At 47.4% G+C, this 24,773-nt stretch overlaps 8 protein-coding genes across 8 annotated transcripts; 3 read left to right on the plus strand and 5 right to left on the minus strand.

Moving 5' to 3' along the window:
• Positions 1 to 458: 458 nt before the first annotated feature.
• BKA67DRAFT_511805 (uncharacterized protein) lies at positions 459 to 1,868 on the plus strand (the record flags this gene model as incomplete). Its single annotated transcript, XM_046097425.1, has 3 exons — positions 459 to 916; positions 944 to 982; positions 1,085 to 1,868. 3 exons carry the CDS (start codon positions 459 to 461, stop codon positions 1,866 to 1,868), a joined length of 1,281 nt encoding a protein of 426 aa, XP_045962963.1.
• Positions 1,869 to 2,372: 504 nt separating this feature from the next.
• Positions 2,373 to 3,241, minus strand: BKA67DRAFT_656874 (uncharacterized protein; the record flags this gene model as incomplete). Its single annotated transcript, XM_046107020.1, has 3 exons — positions 2,373 to 2,624; positions 2,778 to 3,068; positions 3,140 to 3,241. 3 exons carry the CDS (start codon positions 3,239 to 3,241, stop codon positions 2,373 to 2,375), a joined length of 645 nt encoding a protein of 214 aa, XP_045962964.1.
• Positions 3,242 to 4,415: 1,174 nt separating this feature from the next.
• BKA67DRAFT_220622 (Gtr1/RagA G protein conserved region-domain-containing protein) lies at positions 4,416 to 5,805 on the minus strand. Its single transcript, XM_046095559.1, has 2 exons — positions 4,794 to 5,805; positions 4,416 to 4,735 (listed from the first exon to the last, which is right to left on the minus strand). Exons 1-2 carry the CDS (start codon positions 5,580 to 5,582, stop codon positions 4,586 to 4,588), a joined length of 939 nt encoding a protein of 312 aa, XP_045962965.1. The 5' UTR covers positions 5,583 to 5,805; the 3' UTR covers positions 4,416 to 4,585.
• A 2,178-nt stretch (positions 5,806 to 7,983) lies between these two features.
• Positions 7,984 to 9,351, minus strand: BKA67DRAFT_558861 (glycoside hydrolase superfamily). The gene has a single exon (XM_046102352.1). It carries the CDS (start codon positions 9,332 to 9,334, stop codon positions 8,111 to 8,113), a length of 1,224 nt encoding a protein of 407 aa, XP_045962966.1. The 5' UTR covers positions 9,335 to 9,351; the 3' UTR covers positions 7,984 to 8,110.
• Positions 9,352 to 13,338: 3,987 nt separating this feature from the next.
• BKA67DRAFT_591551 (pyridoxal phosphate-dependent transferase) lies at positions 13,339 to 15,012 on the plus strand (the record flags this gene model as incomplete). Its single annotated transcript, XM_046104733.1, has 7 exons — positions 13,339 to 13,378; positions 13,423 to 13,468; positions 13,530 to 13,680; positions 13,829 to 14,262; positions 14,319 to 14,570; positions 14,616 to 14,664; positions 14,797 to 15,012. The coding sequence occupies 7 exons, from the start codon at positions 13,339 to 13,341 to the stop codon at positions 15,010 to 15,012; spliced, it is 1,188 nt and encodes a 395-aa protein (XP_045962967.1).
• Positions 15,013 to 16,394: 1,382 nt separating this feature from the next.
• Positions 16,395 to 17,285, minus strand: BKA67DRAFT_558865 (uncharacterized protein). The gene is made up of 3 exons (XM_046102353.1): positions 16,876 to 17,285; positions 16,605 to 16,786; positions 16,395 to 16,544 (listed from the first exon to the last, which is right to left on the minus strand). Exons 1-2 carry the CDS (start codon positions 17,098 to 17,100, stop codon positions 16,751 to 16,753), a joined length of 261 nt encoding a protein of 86 aa, XP_045962968.1. The 5' UTR covers positions 17,101 to 17,285; the 3' UTR covers positions 16,395 to 16,544; positions 16,605 to 16,750.
• A 3,718-nt stretch (positions 17,286 to 21,003) lies between these two features.
• On the plus strand, positions 21,004 to 21,345 carry BKA67DRAFT_533853 (uncharacterized protein; the record flags this gene model as incomplete). Its single annotated transcript, XM_046099768.1, has 1 exon — positions 21,004 to 21,345. The coding sequence occupies one exon, from the start codon at positions 21,004 to 21,006 to the stop codon at positions 21,343 to 21,345; it is 342 nt and encodes a 113-aa protein (XP_045962969.1).
• Positions 21,346 to 22,882: 1,537 nt separating this feature from the next.
• On the minus strand, positions 22,883 to 24,772 carry BKA67DRAFT_558869 (taurine catabolism dioxygenase family protein). Its single transcript, XM_046102354.1, has 7 exons — positions 24,369 to 24,772; positions 24,254 to 24,315; positions 23,949 to 24,197; positions 23,647 to 23,885; positions 23,494 to 23,590; positions 23,320 to 23,444; positions 22,883 to 23,259 (listed from the first exon to the last, which is right to left on the minus strand). The coding sequence occupies exons 1-7, from the start codon at positions 24,556 to 24,558 to the stop codon at positions 22,953 to 22,955; spliced, it is 1,269 nt and encodes a 422-aa protein (XP_045962970.1). The 5' UTR covers positions 24,559 to 24,772; the 3' UTR covers positions 22,883 to 22,952.
• Position 24,773: the final 1 nt, after the last annotated feature.

Below are 24,773 nucleotides of genomic sequence, written 5' to 3' on the forward strand. Positions count from 1 at the left end.
GAACATCAAATCGCGGCGCTCACGTAGCAGACAGCATGTGTGTAGTATTGTATGTACGTACATGGCAGTGTCCCCTACAGTAGGAATCGGGTTAGCGGAGGTCGGTATCTAAATAATCCGCCTGGAGGGGTCTTTCCAGGGTACAGGGCGCCGGACTGTAATCATAGCTGTTGTACCTCAGCAAACTGCGGGGGAGCTTCGACTTTGACGTAGTTGGAGCTGCCTGGAACGGGAGCGGGAGGCTCTCCATTACTCATGGAAGTACGGATTAATAGCAGCCAGCGACACGAACCCCAACTTTTGAAGCTGCACGAGACGAGAATCATTGGATCCTTCTTGTCTCATAACTGACCTTTGCCAATTTTCCTCTCCCCACACCCATCTTGATCCGATCCAGCTCAACGTGCGACATTCACCATTTTGATCTTGTCTTCACATTTCTAGCGAACGCGATCAAGATGGCAGGCGAAGCTGACCATGACACTCTGGTCTTGCAGCTCTTGGAGTTTGTACCCAATGCGACTCCGGAACAAGCCACCCAGTACCTTTCGGCCAACAACTGGGATCTCGACGCTGCTGCTGCTTCCTTGTTGGCCGACGCCGACGAAGCTGAGGACGATGCTACCACAGAGACCGGCCCCCCATCCTCATCCGCCGCACCCCCAAGCTACACCGGGCCACGAACACTCGACGGTCGGCCCGCCCCTACTTATTCGAGCCCCTCAGCGAGCTCAGCTCCAAGAGCTCAACCCAAGAAGAAAGGCCTCGCCACATTGAGCTCCTTGGGCGGCGGTGACCATGCCCACGACGATGATGACAGTGACGATGATGACGATGACGATCACAGAGACACCTATGCGGGTGGCGAGAAGAGCGGTCTGGCTCTGCAGGACCCCAATTCAAACAAATCAAACAAGTCAAACAAGTCAAATAAATCAAAGAGCGAGCAGATTCTTAATGATCTGCTAGCCAAGGCAAGATCGTAAGTGTCCCCTTAAAAGTCCTGTCCAGTCCTGTTCCCGTCCCGGGAGCACCTTGCATTCCTCCTAATTTAATCCAACGCCACTGACCTTCATGTTCCAAGACAAGCACCTCGACCGGAAGCTTCCTCCCCTGGCGCTGGTCCGTCCGCGCCAGCTACTTTCCGAGGCACTGGTCAGACATTGGGCGGCGAGGGCGTGGAGAGCCGAACGATTCCCGATCCTACTGGCGCCGTCCGGGGACCAACTCCCGCTACCAACGCCCCCGTTCAAGAGCGAACACTTCACCTCTGGCGCGATGGCTTCAGCATTGACGATGGCGAACTGAGACGATTCGACGACCCTGAGAATGCCGACGCTCTTCGCATGATCCAGCAAGGTCGAGCGCCTGTTCACCTCATGAATGTGAGATACGACGAGCCCCTTGACGTCAAGCTCCAACAGCACGACGAGAATTTTAGACAGCTCCCCAAAATTTACAAGCCTTTTGGTGGCGAGGGCAGAAGGTTGGGCAGCCCGGTCCCGGGTGATAGCAGTGTTGCTGCCGCCTCCATCGCATCTGCAACAACGCCTACACCAGCTGTTTCTGTTCCATCTTCAGCAGCTACTCCTGCATCTGGCGCATCTGCCAATGTGGACACTTCCCAGCCTACCATCATGATCAGAATTCAAATGCCAAATGGCACCCGATTACCGGCAAGGTTTAACACGACACAGACAGTAGACGACGTCTACCACTTCATCACACAATCGTCGCCTGATCTGCGCTCCGGTGGCTGGGTCCTCGCAACCACGTTTCCCAACAAGGACCATACGGACAAGTCGTTGGTCCTGGGAGATATGGCAGAGTTCAAGAAGGGCGGCACGGCAATGGTCAAGAGAACATAGAGTTTGGTCATCGGTGTTGGGGGAGTTTTCAGTGCTTATTCTCGTATTTACTTGCATAATGGTCGTTATGAAAACGGGTATGTACTGTAGACTTAGATCACAAGATGGCTCGCGGTCACGCCCTAAAGAGCTAATGCATTCTGCCAACTCCATTCTGGTGTGCTTGGCGTGGTGAGCCGTACCCTCATCAAAGCCAATTGGCTTCCGGTGCCTCTACTTTCATTTTCTGCATAGCCAATGTGGTGTGAGTCAGTAATTCTTCAGGTCAGGCCTCCTGTACCAACTCTTCTTACAGGCGCAACCAAAGTAAACAGAAACATGGTTATATACCTAGCAGATGTGCATTGCGGCCCACAGTACTATCGAATACCAAATGCTCAGAAACTAAATCTCCCAACGATACCAAATTTCAAGCTGCTGGATCACAGACCTCGCTAGCAGCACAGTTATCCTCTCAACCATGATCCAAGATCGGTAACCCCACACATCTTTCGCCCTTTTGGCCTAGCAAGTACCCAACATGCTCGTCAGCGCCGTCTTCTCGGCGCTGGTGATGGTGAGCTCCCAGTACGACTTGACCTGGACCCAAGCGCGCGCGTAGACGCAGTAGAAGCTCGACAAGGGCGGCTTCCATTGGTCCGGGCTCTTGTCGCTCTTGGATTCGTTGACGTTGTCGGTCACGGCCCACAGCTGCGGGCGCACCACGTCGTTTGCGTACTGTTGACGCTTGGCCGTCGTCCATGCGTTGGCTCCGGACTTTTCCGAGGAGGTGGAGTGTCAGTTAATTTTCTTAGCAAAATAAGAAAAGGGTAGGGGGAGAGGGTAGTATAAAGGAAAACAAAAAAAGAACACACACAGAGACACACACGCACACAGAGAGGGAGAGGGAGGAAGGGGAAGAAGACTTACGATCCATGCGTTTTTCAACGGAACCATATGGTCAATGTCGAGATCCGACGCCGCCGTCCAGCTTGCCCCGTCGTACGGAGATGTCCACTTGCCCGCAGTCGCCTTGCAGGCGCTATCCACCGTGATCGAGGTGGCGTCCCGCTTGAGCACATACTCGCGCGTATCGCATGTCCCCGAGATGGTGATCCACGTCGGGAACAAGTCCCGGTCGTAGTCGTCGCCACTCACCGACGCTGCCACTGTCAAGCCCGCTAGCTGCGTCTTGGCTGTGGCGGCGCTGGGGATGCCGGACTAGATGGTACATGTGTCAGAAGCAGTTTTATATGTATCTGTGTATATATATGTTGGAGAATAAGACCTACAGGACTGGGCATTGGCAAAGGCTCAGCCACGGGATCTGGTACAGGCGACGCGATGACGGCACATCCCGACAGAAGGCCGGCGGCAAAGATGATAAACCTCATCATGAAATCTTTTTAGAATTGGTAGTAGATGTGTTCTTTTCTATGCGAGCGTCGACGACGAGGGCTGTCTCTGGATGGTAAAAAATCCAGGTGGCGTTGTTGTTCATATATGTCCCGAGATTTTGGACTGCCTCTCCTGTACGTTCACTTAAGCTTTAACCAGGACCTTGGCCCGGCACGACTATAGGTACTGGAATGGAGACCGCCGGTGATCGAGTATGAAGGTCAAGAATAAGGTTGGACTATAGGTGGAAGGGTCCAGTATCCAGCTCCAGTGTGACCCTCCGTCACGCTCTAACGCCGCGGCGTCGCTGTGCTGGGAGGGACAGCTGACCAATTCCTAGCAGGGCAAATATAGAAATGATCGTCAGGTACTGTGAATTGGAATAGTTTTAGAATTGCTTGGCGGATCAAGCTTTCCAAAACAGTGCCGTCAACGGTAACCAATATACACCCGAAAGACCAGGCATCTGACTCGTTCATGTCTTATCTATGATGAGAAAAGAAATAGATATCACTATGATCACACTTGAGGACACCAGCGTTTCCAACATTGAGCGTCGGCATTCACGGCGACCTGTAATACCCATGTTAATATTCAAATAGCTCTATGCCGACGGAGTTGCGGTCCAGAGATTGCTAAGGGCCGGCGGTGGGTCTTTGCAAAAGAGATACCACAGTAGACATTTAAAGAGGTCGTTGTAGCCGTGGATCTGACGCCAAGACTTCTTTACAATTAGCACCAATGAAAACACCCGGCAGTGCTGGTCAACCTGCCTGATTAGGAGACCGATCCCCAGAAGCCCCTCATGCAAACCCAGCAAGCCCCCGATGGCACTTACCGCGCATCTAGCATTCTGCAGTCCAAGAATGCCAATGCGATTGACGAGTGCCAGACAGAAGCTTATCTTCCTGACTGAATGTCCGTCTTGGCATGGTCTTGGCGACATCGTCAAGCTCACATGTCGAAAATCAATTAGATTGTCATGATGAATTCGTGGCATTGGTTGCTTTCACCATTGGCTGCATGTGTCGGACCCCTGAACATGATCTAGTGCGCCTTAATCTACACGTGTTCGCGAGTCTGTCCGTCCTCGGTCGGCAGGCCCATAGCGACAAACATCGCAGTGCCACGAGCAGTGGCTGGCTTTGCTGATCCAACCTATTGTAGAGGCTAAGTGAGGCATGCGCGCAGACCATAATTGCCCTTGGTATTGCTAGCCGGTTTAGTAGCTTTTAAGCCGAACAGGTACTACCAAGCTCAACCATAATCGGCATCGTTCCGAGCAGTGGGGATTAGATGCATGAAGTTGTGCATGCCAACATATGACTCCGACAGACTCCTCAAGTGGCTACCTGTCCCTGGGCGGATACAGATATGGGACCGTCGAGGAACTTGAAGCTCTCACGAGCGATTTGACAATTCAACTTGGCCGCATTGAATCGCGCCTCGCCAGGGGGAAGTATCACCATCAAATACGTGTTTGTGGTGAACTTGTGCATGATGTGTTAGCCAAGCGCAGACAACAAGTGAATTCACGGATGGGCTTACCTTCAGACAGAAGATAGAGAACCGACCACCAGCCTTGTGTTCCATGAGCGTAAACTGCTCGGCATTCCTGGGCGTTCCTGTAAAGCGACTTATGCTCTGCTTGAAATGCTTCAGGATGTTGGAGATGCGCTCTTGGCGATCTGTGGTAGGATTGTTTTGACCTTCTTCCGATGTCCAGTTAGAGACGACCAAGAAACTGGTACGCTCGAACAAGAGTAACTCCTCAGCCTCAATCATTATGCCTAACGCTTCTAGTTGTGACTCGATGACTGACAGGTTGGGCACGAGGTCGTGTATTATGCTTGCCCACGCCTTGTACAGAGATTGATCCCATATTGATGTTGCAAAGGGAGTCACCTCCAGCTCTCCGGAGAATCCAGATCCCTGTCTGAACTCGGAAGTCTTCTGCCGCACTAGCCGTACCCTCTCCATGAAGACGGCCTCGCGAACGTGTGTCATGATGAGGTCCATCTTGTGAATGAGAACATAGACCTTGGCAGCAGGCGAATATTGTGTGAGTGCCGACATTATCGAGACGTACGTGGCCATATCCCTGTCCACATCGCGAGACTCTATATCGAAAACGTAGATAAGGACGCCGACATTGGAAAAGACGTGTACTCGTTGTTGTGAAAGGTAGTTCTCCATGAATGCCTCTTGACCGCCACAATCCCATAGGTTCAGAGTCAGGTTGCCAAGGAACTTAACATGGGAAAGGTCTATGTCAATTGTTGCACCGCTGTGTGTGTAAACGGTCAGCAATTGAGCGTGGAAATCCGACGACAACATCAAGAAGCCCGGGCTCCAAAATGGCACGGGAAGCGCGACACAAGGGTGACACAAGGGCGGCGTGTACTGGAGGCGCACCAGTCGGGTATACTCACAGTCTCCGCGTGTCCCTTGCTATGTAGTTGCTGAATATTATACTGCGCATACTCGACTTGCCCGAACCGCTCTTGCCCATGAGGAGGACCTTCTTCTTCTTAGGTTTCTTGACCTCGTTCTTGACATCGTTGCTCGCATTGCCTTGCCCCATCGGAAGGGATGCAGAAGGCTCGAAGTCAGCCATCTTGACTTGACTTTGTCCTGTTCAGAAACGGGAATCGATTGGTTGTTGTAGACGTTCTAAGAATGTGATGGCGGAAAGTTCCTTCTTCCTCTCCTCGTGCCCTCAGCGGAAGTGTTTATGCCTCGAATGTCCTCAGGAGCCAGCCTAGCTCAAGATCGAGCGGCGCATCACCAAGGGGTTTCGGCTGACCAGCTCTGCTGTGCTTTGCTTCGCTTTGAATTCGTGTCGCACTGGGTTAAGACCCCTCTGTTCAATCCTCTGGGGATGTTCTGAGCTACGTATGTATGTATTGTCGCTCGTGTTTGGCGTAACGATGGTGGGGCGGTGTTGGGGAGCTGTTGAAGCTGTCGCCAACGTGGATACCGTAGCACTCAGCGGACATTGAGTTGGGCGCTGCAGCTATCTGGAACTTAAACTTACTCGCTGTAGACTAGCTCTAAGCTTCGCTTGGCCGAAACTGACGTCACTTGCATAACTCATTAAATGCTTATCTGATCACCTCTACTCCGTATAGAGCAATCCTTGCCTTTCATCTCTCGAGCAAACTATCTGTCATTTACTGTACTTTGGGGTTTCTTATCTGCTAAACCCTTGCATAGGTGGGGTGAACTACCCTCTTGGCTAGCTTTTCATTGTACTAGGTTAGTGTACCAAAATGATATTTCCAATTGTACAATGTAGTGTAACAATATTGATATTTTTAATTGTACGAATCGTAGGCATGCTTGTCGCATTTCGTTAATGTTGTAGCCCACACTAGCTGTGGAGCGGTACAATGTGCACCGCAACCGATGCGCTGTAAGGGCTATGACCCGTGGTTTGGTCTTGGACATTAATCGCCGAATAAAAATACCCTCCTCGAAAAAGCACCTATATGCTAATTTACGTTTCCTCTCCCATTGATTAGACGGCAAAAGAAGAAGAGAAAGAAAAAACGATAGATATGCGAAAACATACTGGCAAATATCAAATGTACTTCTAACAAAATTGTCTTTGCTAGGATTCACTCAAAGAGCTCGATACTACGTGACAGAGATTTATGATGCCCAATACCCTGCCATCTTCCTTGAACTCGCCTTGTTCTCAAACTTTCGGTTAGAATGGTGCTGCCCCCTCCTTCTTGTATAGTTTAAACCATCAAAATTTTCTATGATAATGACAACCGTATAGGTGTTCTTGCCTTTGTTAACGTTAATAGCCAACACCTTACTCGACATTCTCACGTCTGAAGGGCTCTTACAAGGTCAAAGGACAAGATAACGCAACTTGGACAGTCTAAAGTGTGAGAAAGATTGCTTTTACCGTAGTCTAGTCCACCTCGGCAGACCTGACCAGCCAAAGACAAGAACATTGTGCATCAAGTATGATTTCAGAAACACCATTCATACTACTTCGGCCCATCTAATTTAAATTATTGCGTTCACTGCGTGGTAAACAAATTTTGCCAACACGCTACTATCAAGGACTATCCGCTTATCCAAGGGAATTGTATGACACGATTTCGAAGTAATTTACAAAAGTCCTTTTGATTTAATATGATGCCAAGATATTGGTGCAAAGTAGTCATGATCCCAAGTTCTTCACAACTTCCTAGCGGATCTTATCTGGGTGTAATTATTCAGAATATCCACCTGATAGGGGTAAAGAATGCAATCGATGCTGCGTTAGAGCTGAGTAGACTCGGCCATTATACTCACTTCACAATGATTTTTGGTTCCGAATTTGTGCCGAAGTCGTGCAAAAGCTGGCCCAGTTTCTGCATTGCCTCCATACAGCCCGGCTCTCAACACCTGCAATAAAATATTGTAGGTATGTAACCAATAGCTTCGCTAATAGTTGTCGGGAAGATGCTAAAAGATCGGATCCAGAGGTAACTGAAGTCGGGTGCACGGAATTGTTGTCTATATGATGCAACCGAGTCCTTAGGAATCTTGGAGTGCCATCGATGTCGCAACTACTTAAGCCGCCGGCATTAAAGAGTACATTGGAACAGTCGCAAGGTCATGACTGAACTCTGATTAAGGATGCGTCAGAGTTTCGATATCATACGTTCCAAGCAAAATCCAAAACGAGCCATCTGAGTTACTGTGACATTCAAAAACGGTGGGCCCACCGTCAATAGAACGATGGTAATCTCAGGGTATATATTCGTTGCCACAATTACTAATAATACCAATCAAAGCGTTGGGCCAACATCAGGTCGTTGAATCTTGTATATCGCGGATCCTCCGTTGATGTTTTCCGGGTCTTATGAGATCGCATCGTTTTGTCGCGCAGCAATATAGGTGTGAAAGAAATCTACATAGTCAAAGAAACTCCTCTTGTAGCGTCGGGTGAACAGCCCATCTGTACGATTGACAGTCTGCATACCATACTGGTTTCCATAATCCCCGAATTCGTTATTATCGATCCAACTCCAAGCAAGTGCACCAATAACGTTCACATTATCCGTGTGGATTGTGTGTAGAACTTCTGTAAGGAAATTATGGTAATACATAGATCGATCAAAGTCGAATTGTTGTACCGATAACTCATGGTGTGAGTCGTCGATTTGAGGGAAGCCGAATTCTGTCAGCATTATTTCGGACGGCTTGTACGTGTTCCACACATAGCTGAACTGTTCTCGTACATATTGCGGCGCTATCAGGGAATAAGAATTGGACGGAACTCCTTCAAGCCACCCGTTGACTTGTGTAGCGCCTGTCGCAACACAAGAGGGCCAAAGAGGATTGGAAGGGTCCGATGCGCAAGCCTCGTAACCCTCATCTGGTGGGTATGCAAACTGAGCGATGTATGGGTCGAGCGCTAAGAAGTCAACTGTTCCATTGAGGTATTCGAGTTCTTTCTGTGTAAGTGTAGTTATATTAATGCTTGGGGTATCAAGAACGACCTGGGGGATTTGGTGCCCAAGAAAAAGTGGGTTCGCCATGACTCCTAAACTAAACTCTTGATATCTTATAGCCGCTTCTACATGAGAAGAGTTATCAGGATCGAGTGGGACGGCAAGATTGTTTGCGAATTTGGTACTAATTCGACCTGTTCCTTTGAGCTCCTTTTTGTACCAATTATAAACACCGGCGTGCGCTTTCGCTTCAGCTGTGAGAACGTTGTAATCCGATGAAAGAAACAGTGGCGCTTGATTCGGTTCACAAATAGTGAACCAAATTGGAATTCGGTCGGCGAACCGGGTCATAACTTGCTTGGCATAGTAAAGAAAGTGTTCCGGGAATGCCTCAAGGTCGTCGAATATCCCGACTGGACTATCCGCGTGCATTAGGGTAATGATCGGCGTGACTCCATACTCGTAACATGTTTTGATGACATCTTCATAATGATCCAAAGCCTGGATATTAACTGGAGAGCCGGCAATACCGAAAGGTATGACACGAGTCCATGAAATTGTGAATGAATAGTGAGGCACTCCAAGTGCGGCAAGACGCGCGATATCTTGCTTATAAAGAAAATAATTCATGTTAGCGATATTCGAGTCGTTCAGGCTGGCAGCGAGGCCTGTGCCGATAGCTCCGATTTGGTCTATTGCTCCTGGGCCGCGTCCTTCAAATTGCAAACCGCCCTCAATCTGCCAAGCACTAGCAGCTGCTCCCCAAATAAAGTTGCACGGGAATTTTAATGACTTGTCCTCATGTTGAGGACGAGCTGGAAATTGCGGGGGGTATACGAGTTCGCTTGAAGCGACTGGAGTTGGTGAGACAGTGGTCGTGAACGGAAGATCATGGGTATATGTAAAATCCATCCATAGTGCTGCGTATGCACTCTGCCCGAACGGTCCATCGTCGAACGTGGCAGCTCGATCCAGGCTGTACGTAGTGTACGTGACACTCGCCGGCAGCAGTGTCGATACTTGGCTGAAATTCGGGGCGAAAGTCGACAGAGATAATGGTGTAACCAACGGTGTAGCATACCGATTAGTGCTCATCTGCTTATAGCTAAAGAAGCTGTAAGTAGGCGACGGCACTAAAGCCATAAAATCACTCGTCGTCACGAGATTCTCGGTAGGATCCACGGCGTGCGATTTTGTTGCCTGAGCCAGAATCCTGATAATAGCAGCGACTGTAGATCTTGTGAGCATGATGGCAGGTACTCCGCAACAAGTGGATGTATGATCTGAGCACAAATTCAAAGCGTCAGTTTAGAAGTTAGGTCTTTCATTTATAGCTCTGTGTTTCACCTGACACCACCGTTAATACTTGGATTTATAATAACACTATGCCTGTCTTCATGCTCCTCCTTTCCTCGTTCTCGCAAACAGGGATTTAAGCTGACGCTGTTTTTCACTAGTCCAACCAGCACGCCATTCCATCTACATCGTTAATGGGAAAGATATTCCTCTGAATGAGAGACAAATAATATTAGCCGGAGACGACGGATATCTTACAAGAGTTGCGGCCGCAGAGAGCAGGGATTTTGGAATACCACGCCCCTGCTGATATCTTCTGAACGAGGCACTAATCGAGTGAATGAGGCACAGAACCCTGGAAAGTTGCACCACGACAGGCTTCCCGTAATTGCAAACAGTGGGTAATGGGGCAGTGCTGTAATTCATCTAGAGTCCCTGCTTTGAGAAAACGACAGCTGACATGCAGCCCGTTGAATTACGTGACGTCACCCGCGACTTTGAACTGCATCACGTTTTTCAATGTAACATCTAATTGCCCAACACTGCGCCGCCAACCGCATGTTTCTATAGATTTGAATACATGTGTTAATTGTATTTGTTATACCAAGTTTTATTGAACGATCAAGAATCGAGAGGCGCTACTGTACGACGTCCTATCCTCCCATGGATTAGCCAGAGTTATCTCATACATTCTCACCCCGTCAAAAAGAAAGAAATCTCATTTCTCCACCAGTCTTCTGTAAATGGCAGCTGTTAGTTATGGATTCCAAGCCAGCTACGATGTAAAATCTTGGCAGTAACTCATATATTTCTAGTTCAAAAGCTCCTTTTCAAGGTCAGAACACTTAGGTAGTTCTACTGTGCCGCTCGAACTTGAAACCCACAGCTTCCTCAATCTTATCATCGTTCGAGCCTTATACCAGCTGGACGTTCTAATATTGCCTCAGTCTCTCTGTTTCATTATTCTGATACTTTAGAATTCGACCTGGGCTGCTTAACAATAGTTAGCAGAGTTGGTACCGATTGGCACTAAGTAGATCATAATTGCGTGGCTGGCGGGGTATAATACGGATCAAATTGGACATATATTCAACGCTCTTGGCTTCGGTTAATACGTACGGCACCGCTGACATCGACCGATGAGATTATGTCCACTAAATCACACTCTGGAGAAAGATCTGATTGTCATCAAAAATGAATTCTCATAGTACCCGCACACGAGGTCAGAAGCTCAAGGATCATGCGATCTCTTTGATGTGTACAAGCTGCGTTATGATAACCAGAGGCCCACGTACACCCGCTTCACAATTTCAGGGCCTGGATTTTGAAATGGGGAAAGGTGAGTGCACCACAACTGCAAATTCCATACTGGAGCAGATGACATTGTGAGAAGGGGGTTCGGTTATATACATACTAACTTATCGGTAAAGGGAGTTTGTTAGTAACTCTTGAATCTACCACATAGATGTCACTGATAAATTCGTCAAAGGTAGCGCTTCTCGTGGCATCTGGAAGAGCTTGCTAAGCTTGCCACCGCGCTTGTCTTGTAATTCCAGGTACGGATCCGTGAATGCAGCCAACAATACAAGATTGGAGCTGATTAAGCATACTCATTCTAATAATCGCCCGGATTGTAGCTTTCCTTTGATAGGAGTTTGCAATCTATCACTTATGAAGACGCAAGAATAGTCGTTTGAGATCTCACATTTGATATCGGATTCCCAGCATCTTTCTAGAAGTGGACCTTGGCTTAAGGATTGAGGATCATTGCAGGCGGTTTTATGCTGCAATTTCCATGACTAGATCTTGTTCTATTGTCTTCGCTACTGTTCCCTTTTTTTTTTTTCTTTTTCAAAAAAATTTAAAAAAAAAATTTAAAATTTTTTTGAAAGACCTTGGCTGCTTTCACAGGACTTGTTAACCTTAATGAAACCCCCTGTGCAATAAGTTTTTCTACCAGAATCCTAATCGTCGATTAACCAGTCTCTTCTCTCACTTCAGACTACAGCATAAAATCTAAACAGGAGACTTCCTTTGGCGGTACTAAGATAATTAAACTTGACTCTTTTTCCAGCGGTGTTTATGTTTTGTGTAGTAGGGAGGTGAAAACACAAATGGGAAATTTGCTCATATAGAGTTATATACTATAGCGGTGTACGAGATCTCCTCGTTTGCATCATTCCGCATATCTGAATGCCTCTCTTATTGTTGAACCCACATAATTAATCTCTGTATTATGGTATGGACGGTTAGAGAGGTACTAGATTGATTGCACGGGTGTTTTTCCGCGATGTTAAGCTCCGAGCTACTTGTACATTCTCTTCGAAAGAACTCGCCCACTGCCCCTTTAAAGGCTTGATACCATAGTAGGCTCATAATTAGAAGTAGTTAGATCTTGTAACGACGCCATGTCGTTTTGAGTTGCAGTCTGCTAAAACTCCTAGCAAGGCGTCGCGGCTGGCATCGTACGGGACCTCACCGACTAATTCTATTCTTGTTAGTCTGAATTTACCCGAAGTTTTAACAGCGAATATGAGTTGCGCAACACTGACATGACCAGAATCACGCAAAAATGCAAAACATACAACACCGGGGATTCCCCAGTGGTCACCCACCTGAGTACTAATCCAGCGCTTCTCAGTTTATCTAGGGCAGAGCGGACGGGATGCCGAGTTCTCTAAGAGCTATGGTCGTATGTATCTTGGAATGTCCAAATTCTTCTGAATTTTACAATTCAATCTTGATTTACCACCCCATCTATTGATTGGTTCACAGTACTCGCGCCACGAGAGCATTCCTCAATTAATTTCGAATAATTGATATGCGACACTGATAACCCTGGCAATTGTATTAAATGGCAAGGAGACTGGTTGCCACCAATTCAATCTGAAAGAACGCGGGATGGTATTGATTGTCGATGTATCCAAGGTACCTACACACTCCATGAGCACGTTGTAAAGTTAAGCCTATGCTATAATTTGTGAGTTGGAAGGGCTAAGCATAGGGCTTGTTATGGCATACTGATCTCCTCAGATTTGGCGTGATCTAAGTCTCTACCCCGGAAAGCACCCACCCGGGATAAGTAAAGCGATGGAGTGAAACTATGTCACCGATCCCTAACGTCTTGTAGAACCCGTCTCCCAGTACAGAATTATATAGCGTGAAAATTGATCAACTAAGAACTCCTTATTTTTCTCCTTTTCGTATTCGCTTACAGAAACGTTAAGCCTACGCCATCGCATCATGACCTGCTCAACATCTGTGCCAAAGGCGATTACATCTTTCGACTGGAACACATACGTAACAGAAGAGCTGCAACAGGAAAGTTAGTTGCTGGTATGGCGACAGTCGCCAACAGTGATGTGTTCAAAAGGTCCCGTGAGTAAAATCAGTCCCCTCTCGTTGTCATGACAAAATGAAAGGTATGAAGCAAGCAGGAAAGCCCTCTGCTGAGGACTGGGCTAGTAAGTTCAATCCTTCTTTTTTGTTCTTTTCTTTTTTGTTCTGGTGTGGGCAATTCACTCATTAGACGTTCAGCCCATTTCAATTGCAAAAGCCAATCCCTTTCCCCCTGGATTCTGAAGCAAGCTGCCGGTTTTCTCAAGATACCGGGTATAATCTCACGAGGCGGTGGCCTCCCGATTAGCGAGCATTTCCCCTACTCTGAAATTTTAATGCGAGTGGCAAAGCCGCCTCACTTTGCAGAAGAGGAATAGCTATCTGCAAACGAAGATCTGACGCAGAATGTCGCAATCGGGGATATGACGTTCTGAAAGGAGTTTCAGAGTATGACCTCTCTATTGCGCTCAACTACGGCCAGGCGACTAGTCTCCTCAAATGATGCGCTTCATCACTGAGCATGTTAAGCTCGTCTCAAACCCTACTTATGCTAAATGGCAGGCATGTCAGACTCTAGGCAGTGCGGGTGCCCTCGAGCAAGCCGTTCTTATGCGCTGTGATCGTAATCGCGGCAACTGCGTTCTTACAGAAGGGTATACGTTTGCCTCAGCGCTGGAAACTATGGCGCCCAAGGTCATCGAAGTTGTTAGTGTCAAAACGGACGACCAGGGTATTCTTCCAGACGATACGCACGACGTGCTTACTGACTGGGACGTCAGTGTCCAGGGTAGTCGAAAGCCGCACGGTCTTTACACGATTCCTTCTGCACAGATTCCAACTGGGGCAATACAGGGCATCGAGCGTCGTCGTGTCATTTACGCGGTTTGCCGAAAGCACAACATATTCATCCTGGAGGATGAACCGTATTACTTTCTCCAATATAGCCTTACCTCGGCAAGTAAACTCCAATGGGGAACAGCCCCGAGTCGCTTGGAAGCTATCTCGCAGGAGTTGTCGCTTCGTTTCTGAGCCTGGACATCGACGGACGTGTCCTTCGCGTAGATTCTTTTTCAAACGTTCTTGTGCCTAGATCGAGAATGGGATGGATAACCGCCAGCAACCAGGTGAGCCAGTGCTACCTCCCACACGTCGAGTTTGCAAATCCACGCTCCGGAGAATCAGCACAGATCATCCTTTGGAAATTGCTAGACGACACATGGGGCTACGGAGAGTACTTGAGATGAGTCTAAAGTTTGAAGATAAACTACACAAAGAGGCGGAACATGCTGTTCGCTACGTGCGAAGAATTATTACCGGAAGAGCTGGTCAGCTGGACTCCTCCTAGTGCATACACCTATCGCATTTCCCTACTACATCTCAGCTGTTCGTCTATCTCGCATCATTCCGACCCTACGGCCACCTCTTAATCACTAGTGCCAGCCACTGACTCAGTATAGCTCTGGCTCAAAGTTTATAACACACGGCACTCCAAGCACCTGCATCGCTCCTTGCTCGAGAGAGAAGAAGAGATATTTCAAAGTGCTCTTCAACGCGGAGCGCTTCGTACGAGCGGCTCATGGTTCTGCGCCGAGTCGCACACGCCTCCTAGAAAGCTTTTTCTCCACACAACATTTGTGAGCGCCACCGAGGATTCCATGAAGTCGGCATTTTAGTGTTTGAGCACCGTTATCCGCAAATCATTTGGGCATGAATAAGGACTAGCCAACGAGAAGACTTAGGAACCCTTTTCTGATCGGCATACTGTCGAAGTTCGCTATAAGGATGCGCATTGCTTTAATGGTAAATTCACACAAGCCGCTTGAATGAATCAGCACACTGACAAGTCGACTGCAAACTGGAAGAGGCCTTGGAAGAGTTATTCGGCTACTTTGAAGGTTCTGAGCTCCATCTTCGTAGACTTAAGGATCAATGCGAATATTGCTTTAGAGTTCTAGATATTATGCTTCCAACGCAGCATGGCAGTAACAGTTAAATAGTGTGCTTTATGCATCAATAAATATATGATTCAGTATGAACCGTGCCAAAACATTGCTCCGAAGTCTTCAAAATGTCTCTCACCGAGCCTAGCTTGGACGAGGTATTGCCAATGTAGTTTGTGATCGTGCAAATTTTTCATGAGCTATGTAGAAAACGAAACTGGTACGACACCTAACTCATTTAGTATATCGTGCAATTTGTAAGAGTTAGGGCATGTACGACGTATAGAAGACGCTGTGGCCGGCAAAAGACAAAGAACAAGGGGAAAGGAAAAGCCGAGAGAATTGAGAGTAGTTAGAGCTGGCCTACGAGTTCGCAGCATGATGGGACGCGTCTAATAGCAAACAGCTTGAGATTTTGCTCAACGTAGTGCTCGATAATATCTAGCCCAATATATAAAATGAAATGTTCTAGGTTACTCGAAAATGATAGTTCGAGGAAAGTTACAAGTATCAATTGAAGCAAAGGTACTGAATAGCCCACTTCCATGAGAAATATTTCAGACATGTGACATAAGTACCTCGCTCTGATTATTTGCTAGAGAAGGATGGTCGGCAAGTGCTGACCAGAGGTTTGCTTTAGAATTTTGAAGATCTGCAGTGCTCCAGGGGTCCCAGACTTCGTCACTTGATACATCAACGCCTCCTGATGTCCTCTGCGCCGAGAACCTGGCTCTGTCGGCATAATACATTCTTAGTCGGCGGGTATGGCATGTTTGAAATTCCGGCTTAAAGAAAACCTCTACACTTCGAGAATTTATGTAGCCCTGAAGACAGCAATGAGAAACAAGCAGACGCTCTCACATCGCCCATTTTCTAGACCAAAATTGGTTACAAAATTCTACTTGGGTAGTGTCGTCAGTAATGATAAAAAGACCAACACGAATGCCAAGAGATGCGTCGGGCGATACGTTTGGCATCGTTTGTATAGCCATTAGTCCTTGTAAGAAAAGCTCGAACAGTTCCGAGGCAAGTCTCTGTGAACCATGCCCTCACTAAGTGGGGTCATGTCGATATTTGGCCAAAGCAAAATAGCTCGTCGATCAGTTGAGCTCCATGAAAGGGTTTTCCAATATCAGTCAACTGAACGATCGAAGTTTCGTGATATATCAACCACGCTGTTGACCTCGCCACAGCAATATTTGCAAACCTCAATACTGAGCCCTTCTGGCTCCGATGGTACATCAGGGGGCGTCAGACGTGCGCCTGTTAGTCCTTACAACTCTGCAAACTTTAATAGCGCGACCCCACTCTGACTTAAGAAACTGTGAGGCTGTAAACCTCCAGGAAGGAACAGGATCGCGCATACAGTGTACGACGTCGCGGCTCTGGATCTGGGTTATAAGATCAAGTGGCAATAATTGGATTCAGTTTGTGTAGGCTCGTAATTACTGGTTTTGATGGCTGTATTAGCCTATAACCACTCTCTACTCGACGATCTTTGATATATGTAAGGTAGCACTCGTCTCTGATTTGAACAGAATCCTAAAGGCAACAACCTAGACATATATATCGCCCCACAAGCTAATATATTGGCAGCTCGCCTACTATATACGCTATTAGTGTACTCCTCTGGCGCGATATACGGTGGAGACCCACGAATTCCTGACAGTAACTTGATTCTGCGGCCTCCTGATTGGACCAAATACTGGCAAAGCCGAAGTCAGTGGTGTTGAGGTCTCCTGGCGGGGTGAACAGCAAGTTCTCGGGGTTCAGATCGCAATGTGCCACTTTGGCCTCGTGCAAGTACTTCACGCCACGCATGAGTTGTTTATAAAGCAGTTTGATTGTTGAATCTTTAAATACCTAGCTGTTTGCACCAGGGAGAATAGATCTCCTCCAGCATAATGCTCCATCATCTCATAGAGTTCATCTCGATCGAGGTAGAACATGTCGAAGACGCGTATCACGTTAGCGTACTGGTTGTTGCTTGTGAGAGAATATTTGGCCAAAATCCGATTACGTGGTGTGATGCTAACCAGGCCGCCGGTGAAACTCTTTGACGGCAAACAGTTCTTCGCTATCATTGTTCTTATCGATCCTATGCGAAATGCTGACTGTTCTCCATTTTCTTGCCATATCTCGTCTTTAACGTCACATTTGTGTCTTCTTTATCGGCACACGTCTCTGACGCTTCCCTTGCCTCACTCGGAGAGATACCTTAGGTATAGACGGGGAGAACCTGTCTCTCTTACCTTGCTTGCACGTTTTGGTCAATGAACTTCTCCAAAGGCTCCACTTCTCCACGCATAATACTCCCCCATGGGAGTATTGGTGTCCACCAAAAGTTATCATAAATATTGAATCACCATCTTCATCCATTAGGTTGACGCAGAATTAGTTGGTAGGCACACAATGGATCTAATAAAGAAGTACTCATATTTTGAAGTAAGTACCGGAGGAACCGTGACTAATTGACTTACTATATAGCCGCTCCAGTGTTTAGGTCCGCAGATCTGGCTGCGTGTCATTTGATTGGTGCGGTCCGCAAAAGCTGCTGGTGATGATGCGGCAGCAAGACTTCTCCATCCTGATCAAAATAGAATGGCGAACCCTACACCGCTTGACAGATGATATCCTCGCTTCGAGATTATGAGATACTGCTTCTTTTCCTTTTTTTTCTTTTTCTTTTTGGATATTATTTTTCCAGCTGGTTCGTTGGGACTCGACCTTTGAGACATGGATCTCAAAACTGAGAGTCGACGATTTCACCCTTTACTAGATACCTGTGTCTGAGGAGCTGTGTCCGAACCTGTGAATAGGCTATCATGTCGATGTACGAGGAAACCATTTCTTAGTCCAAAGCTTCTGGCAACTTTATTTTCTCTCCAACATGACTGCCTTGACATCTCTCACATAGACAGGAATACGTGATGACTGTGGCACCCAAAAACCCTCTATGAAGCAGCAACAGTCCTACGAGAGTTTGCACTGATCTTTGTATCACTCCCGCGGTCTTGATTAAAATTTGTCTCCTCAGCCACTTGGGCCTCTAGCCGTCGGTTGGGCCCGCCTTGATGACTACGACGGCCGTGGTCACCGTCGTGTTAGTGCCATTAGTGCCCATGGGAATGACAGAGACCATCAGTTTCTGGGTTTGAATCTGCGCAAGCGGAGGCTAAACGAAAGGCGAGGTGGAGTGGTAGCTCATGGAGGGCGGGCTGGCGGCCGTGGGCTGGGAGTGAGGGAGCTGTGCTTTGAGAGCCAGATATCAGTGAGGATACTGTCTTTACATTCTCAATTGTCCCTTTAGAAAGCATATCCGTCTTCATTGAGGCTATTGCTGCAGCATGTTATGAAATGCTCGGGTGTAGTGATCGGGAGAGATAGGAACGCTCGGGGAAGCCAACCGGGGAAGCCAACCGGGGAGGAGCGTAAGAAATGTAATGCTCCGGGATACTGGACGGCGGGGATCGGGAGGTGTTGTAGTTGACGTTGCTTTACTGCAAACCATAGTTGCCTCCCAACAGATCGGCCGAGACGCTGATGGTGAGTTCCTCGCATGCCATTTGAAAACGAGTCCAATCCGACATGGTGGTATTTTGGTCGGAGTGCTTCTTCGTCAGTGGAGGGTTGATTGTCGTCCTAGTTCGCTGTTGTTGCTTTTAGCTGCGGACTGGTGCTCGTACTGCCGCTGAGACCTCTCAATTCGATGGGCACAGCTCGTCTCTGCTGCCGTCGAGTGCAACTAGAGAATTCTTTTCGGCTTTCGGTCTCCCACCAGAGCGGCTTTGCTTGAGAGGCTGAAGAGCGCAACGAGAAGAACGCCTCAACGAGGCCAGCACAGTGGAACCTGCCGAAGGGGTGGGCAGAAAAGAGGCAGAGGGAGAACCTATGCAAAGCTAGGCGTGCGAAGTAATCTATACTTGGGCTAGGAAGAATATGAGAGGTGCAAGCAGTAAGGAGTTAAGATTGTAGCCGCACAGGGGTTCCGCTTCACTTGAGTCAGTCTGGAGGTTCGGAGTATAAGTTAGAGTAGTGGTGGTGGTGGTAGAACCAGGAAAAAGAAACTTTTTTCATTCTTGACCAGTTGCCCCCAATCCTTTCTATTGCCCCTCTTCCCTTTCGAAAATCCTCTTGGTCTTGATGTGGCTATAGTTTATTCAGTCTAGTAGAATATCATCAATATTGAAGGTAATAGGGCCCGATGACACTACTGGGCTGCATCCATCAGCCACTCATCGCCTCTGCCAAGTTGCATCCCGATTCCTCAAGACGGGTGACGCCAATATCTCAAGACGGCTGACGCCAACATCTCAAGATGGCTGACGCCAACATCTCAAGACGGCTGACGCCAACATTTCAACAAAGCTGACGCCAACGGTCTAGTATCCGACCTTGGCGCCTCACCGTAACGGCAGCCTATTTCCAATAGTGTCCGTGTGTCGGGGCCAAGGGAGCTAGTGGGCGGCTCCGTTGAGACAGGGGTGCATATGACAGCTTCTCAATGTAGCCAAGTACCTTAAATCTAGACCGTTGACTCACATACGTATATGGTCTTGAGGCAAGCTATAGCAGCATATGTTCTGGTTGCAGATCTTCTGTTTACAATATTGATCGTTATGATAGGCTTCCAATTTGTCTCGGTACGCGAGGTAGAAACATGAAGTTGAACGATATGTCTATAAGATTATCAGTGCAGCGAAAATTGTTAGTGTCGAGCGGCAGGTTGCAATGCTGTTGAGATTTCAAATCAGGAAATACCGTGAGAAGCGGCTTCGGGTTTATCACCAGCTAGGGTATACTTGTGTCCTGGCCGTCAAAACCCCGGGGATCAGTCGTGACGACGAGCATGAATCTCGTGGCGCGAGATTTTCACGCACCCAAAGTTTCCAGCGCAACTCTTTTCTCCCTATTCGTTATCGCGTGGCGTAGAAAGTGGTGCGCGTATGAACATCTAAGTTACCAAAAGAAACCAGACCTTACGAACTGTGGCTTTGGAAGCTACCCCCGGTGGAGGACTTCTTATCGAAGCCGCAAGGCAATTCATTCTAGTCCAATACCTTAGCCTGGTAGAAGAGCCATCTCGGCTCAGTAAAACATGCCAATACGGTATGATGTTTCAAATCAGTCTAGTATACCGATCCACTATACTATCTTGATCTAGTATTATGTTGCGACGTATGCTACCTGGCGGACGTGTCTTAAGAAATGCCTGACACATTATCTGCCGTAGCCTCTGTCGACCAGCTACTCAAGGACACCGTTATTCACAACATGGGTGGTGAAAAAAATGGATAGAGGGCTGTTGACTTACACATGGATGCCCCTAGTTATTCCTCTGTGTGACAACTCATTGGCTATAGGTAGTGTGGGACATGAATAAGCACCATGCTTCTTATAGCTCGATCTAGTATAGTATTATAAATTAGGCACTGGACCTCAGTCTAGTGTAGAGTCTCGATTTAGTATCACGTCCAGATTTGGTAGTTGATAGTATCTTTAGGAGGATCTTTTGTGCTCCAATCAAGACGGATCGCTATGTACCCCATAAGCTAGATTGCATTTCATCCTCTATATAATGAAGACATTTCTCTCAGCTCTAATAAAGAGAAACCACTTTTACATTCACAGTCCTCTTTGCTATCGGAGCTTAACTACATCGGACTTCATTAGCCACTACCTTGACGCATCTTGAACACACTCAACAACCAACAATCACTCACTATGAAGTCCTTCTCTCTTCTAGCCCTTAGCCTTTTGGCCGCGGCCGCTGTTGTCCATGCAGACCTGTGCATCCAGGGCTGGAACTCGCCAGACTGCACAGGCACTCAGACTGTCAGCATCTGCGCTTCGCAGCTCGTGATTGGCCAGTGCGGCCGTGTCGGGACTAACGGCCCATTTCGGTCTGTCAGGATAACAGGCGAATCAAACAAATATAACATCAACCTCTGGGACGGTGATTTCCAGTGCAACGGAGCTCTTGACGACCGTGCAGCGATTAAGACGCCTATTAGTGGTTGCAAGGACACCAGGGCGAACTACGACAGCTGGATGAGGGTTGCTTAAGAGGTTTTTTGTTTTGTTTTGGCCCAGGCTTGTTAGGCAGGGATAAACACCTTAGTGGACGTATATAAAGATGCATTGAATTGAAAAGGGAGAGATGATCTCGTTTTCAACTGAGCGCCTGACACTGGCTGCGTTATTTGAGGCGCTGGGCTCGACATTAAATAGCTTCTAGCGTGGCAATTATTATATTACATACCAACGTTCGTCACTGTAGGTCATTCGAGACTACGAGCCGTTGTGCCAATTCACTCGAAACCTCCAGCGGAGTTATGGAACGCATGCGTAGTCGATTGCAAGGTTCACTTTCGAAGGCTCCACAACATGTCAGATCTGGGACTCATAATAGATAAATACCGTCTTTCAACTGAGAAATGTAACCAGAGTCGAACAGATGCAGAAGTATCTGGAGCCTTCTGTTATTATTTCTAGAGCATAACGCAACCTGTATTTCTTAAACATCCCAAGGAATTGTATAATCCAGATGAAAATGATTTTCTGATATTGAACCTACTAGAGAAACGATACGATCCTTTTCTTCGATATAATGATGCTTATAAAATTTTATAAAAATTCAGGATGGGTTAATAATTTCGAAGGTCTTAGCCGGCATAAACTTGCCGCTATTTTAATAGCGTAGCTTGAAATTTCCATAGACTAAAATTTGATTATATTGTAAACGGTTATTTTCGTAGGGATCGAATATTTTCCGTAACATATAACACTTTAGCAGGATAGATAGGGTTGTTAGATAATCTAACGGCATGAGAAGTAAGATTGATCGGGAAACTTTACAGTGCATCAGACCTATCCTCCACCACACAGTGCTCTATACCAACCGTAGAAACTGTCTTATATTAATTTATATCTTTGTGTAGCCTATCTTTATCTTAGATATTATAAGTATTAAAGGTATAGTAACAAATAATAAAATATAACTGTGACTAGATCGCGGGTATAATGCGTTATATTATAATTAATACCACGACATATACATCGTGCTATATTCCCCGGGCAGGCGATTAAATACCACCGAACGTGAAGTCTTAGTTCGTGTCGCGTATTCGCTGTCATTATTACGCTGTTATGATTACCCTGAAAAACTCTTTAGCCTTGGCTGGACCAAACAGCTATTACTTTTGAAATCTATCTCAAGAATAGGGCACACTGAAAAAACGTACAGACGCGCTGGATCTTCAAGCACAAAAGAAATTGGCACGAGCACTACTATTCAATTGAAAGAGATTTTCACTTGAGGGTGTCATGAAGAAGAGGACGTATTAATTGCGTGATCAGAAAATGATCGTATGGGCTATACGAGCAGATTCACAATTCTATAGTGGTAATAGCCTGGCGCGTATCGGTACTGTGTGCCTAAGTACGATGACTACACCGGTAAACACTTGGAAGAACTCGATACATGGACGCCATACAAGAATCTCGGGATTCTAGCATGAGTATGGAGAATTGTGAAATTGGGTACCCTTGACTTAAGCTAACCTTATCTGAAACAACGGAACACTGGATCGAAAATCTTGATGGAGTCACAATTTGATTTATAGGAGAGTATCATATCGCCTGAACGAATTAGAAGCCTCAGAACCATACTTCTACCTGATAGATGTCGTGTTATTTGCTCCAATGCCACCCTTCACTAATCTCTCACCGGCATCTTCCGTCTTGCATGAACCAGTGAATATCCCAGTAGCCCGTCGCCTTTCGTCCTCATCCATCTCGTCGACCGGGTAGAAAGTGGGCGGCTGACTGAACATTGCGTCGAACTTCCGCCGAATGTCGAGAGGCAGATTACGTGGAGATAGCTCCGAGTTGCGTAGCCAGACGCGAAGCAGGTGGCGCGGTCGAGATATGTCCTCGGTGAAGCCCCGTCGGGCGTGTTGAAGGTGCAAATTGTTCACCCTGGCGCCGCCATGTTAGCATCATCGTCTCCCATCATGAAGGGGATTTCGGATCGTTCACCATTCAATGTCACCAGGTTGGAGCTCGGTCTCGAGCCTGTGCTGATCTGCGACCCACTGCCAACCACCGAACGCCTCCCGTTCCTCAAACGTCAGGGATGGGTATCGGGTATCCCTATCGGGGATCTAAGAACTTGTCAATCTCGGGTCTTGGGGCTCTGGCACAAAGCTTTACCTCTCCATATCCGATGAATGTTCGAGTAGAAAAGTTGAGAAATAGCTTCCCGTTGTCTTGATGAATGAGATTAACTCCCTCGTCGGGTATACCGTTACTAGCAAGCTTTTCAGCTTTCTACATCATCCAAAGCCCAGCCATCATGAGACTTACGCTTGCCAACGGAACTTCCTCTGACCCAAGATCCTGAGGATGTCCGGTCTGTGTTTAGCCAGATGATTATACACCTGCCAGGAGCTAGCGAGGGTCGATGCGCCGCCGGTGCCAGATAGGCTCACCGCCATGAGGCTGACAATGTCGCCTCCGGCATCGCTATGGTACATCTGAGCGTTGGTGTCCTGTGCGGAAACGTAGATCTTTCCGCGCTTCGAGGGATCGATGTGGGTTATGCTCTGCATTGTGTTAGCAAAATGTATATGGTTGTCGGTACAATCTGCCGATTGATAAAAACGAACCTTGATATGGCATAGACCTCTGTCGGCACCTTGGTTCAGCCTCTCGTCTCCAACCCACGAGTTGATACCGAGGAATGCTATAATCTGATCTTCTTTGCTGTATGATTGAATAGGGAATCCTCGAAGCACCTGAACTCCCACCCCGTGGTATATGTTATGTGCTAGCTCTTGCAGGACCCGGCCAAAATTTGGGAGGCTGAAGCGTTCCCGGTTGAGCTTTAACAACGGCAGAGCCAATTCTTTCCATAACTATTGTGTGATTAGGTCAACGATCGACGGCCTGGTCGTTTGTATACTTGACACACCTGAATCGCAGCATCGACCTCAGCGATCTCCACCGATGTGATCTCGCGGATGTATAGGTGAGCTGCATATAACTCAGCACAATCGAATCACACTTAACGTGGATACTATGCCTACGATTTTGGCTCAAGTACTCTCCCGTCCAGACTTGCGGGCCCTTTAGCTCAGTTCGCCATCCTTTCGGCACTGAGCCGAAGTCAAAGTCGTGGGGATGAGCCGCATGGGCAGCATCCCATTCGGCCTTGTTGAAAAGGATGCCTGGCGCGTCCGAATAGAGCTCATATGGTATTATCGTTTCAACTTCCATTTCTACCAAAGTTTGATATGCGTGATCATCAAGTTGAGGGTCATGAGATGAACCTGGAGCTGCCTACAACCTAGCGGATATATCTAATTCCTCGAGCAGGATCCAAAGTTTCACATCAGCGCATCCTGGTAGAGTCGGCGCAGCCCTACCAGTATCGGACTGGATTAGGTTTCTCCGGTTATCGCCCTGTAGATCATACTGATTTACATCTCGGA

This window comes from Truncatella angustata, assembly GCF_020726525.1.
Source record: "Truncatella angustata strain MPI-SDFR-AT-0073 chromosome Unknown BKA67scaffold_2, whole genome shotgun sequence".
NCBI classification, from domain to species: Eukaryota; Fungi; Ascomycota; class Sordariomycetes; order Amphisphaeriales; family Sporocadaceae; genus Truncatella; species Truncatella angustata.

Coding starts and splice junctions, on each gene's coding strand:
- BKA67DRAFT_220622 (XM_046095559.1), bottom strand. CDS start 5,582: ATGTTGTCGTCGGATTTCCACGCTCAATTGCTGACCGTTTACACACAC. Junction 4,736..4,793: donor TCTCTATCTTCTGTCTGAAG/GTAAGCCCATCC, acceptor ATCATGCACAAG/TTCACCACAAACACGTATTT.
- BKA67DRAFT_558861 (XM_046102352.1), bottom strand. CDS start 9,334: ATGAATTATTTTCTTTATAAGCAAGATATCGCGCGTCTTGCCGCACTT.
- BKA67DRAFT_558865 (XM_046102353.1), bottom strand. CDS start 17,100: ATGCGTGGCGTGAAGTACTTGCACGAGGCCAAAGTGGCACATTGCGAT. Junction 16,787..16,875: donor TAGCGTATATAGTAGGCGAG/CTGCCAATATAT, acceptor GTGCTACCTTAC/ATATATCAAAGATCGTCGAG.
- BKA67DRAFT_558869 (XM_046102354.1), bottom strand. CDS start 24,558: ATGGAAGTTGAAACGATAATACCATATGAGCTCTATTCGGACGCGCCA. Junction 24,198..24,253: donor AGGTCGATGCTGCGATTCAG/GTGTGTCAAGTA, acceptor ATCACACAATAG/TTATGGAAAGAATTGGCTCT. Junction 23,886..23,948: donor GAGGTCTATGCCATATCAAG/GTTCGTTTTTAT, acceptor AACACAATGCAG/AGCATAACCCACATCGATCC.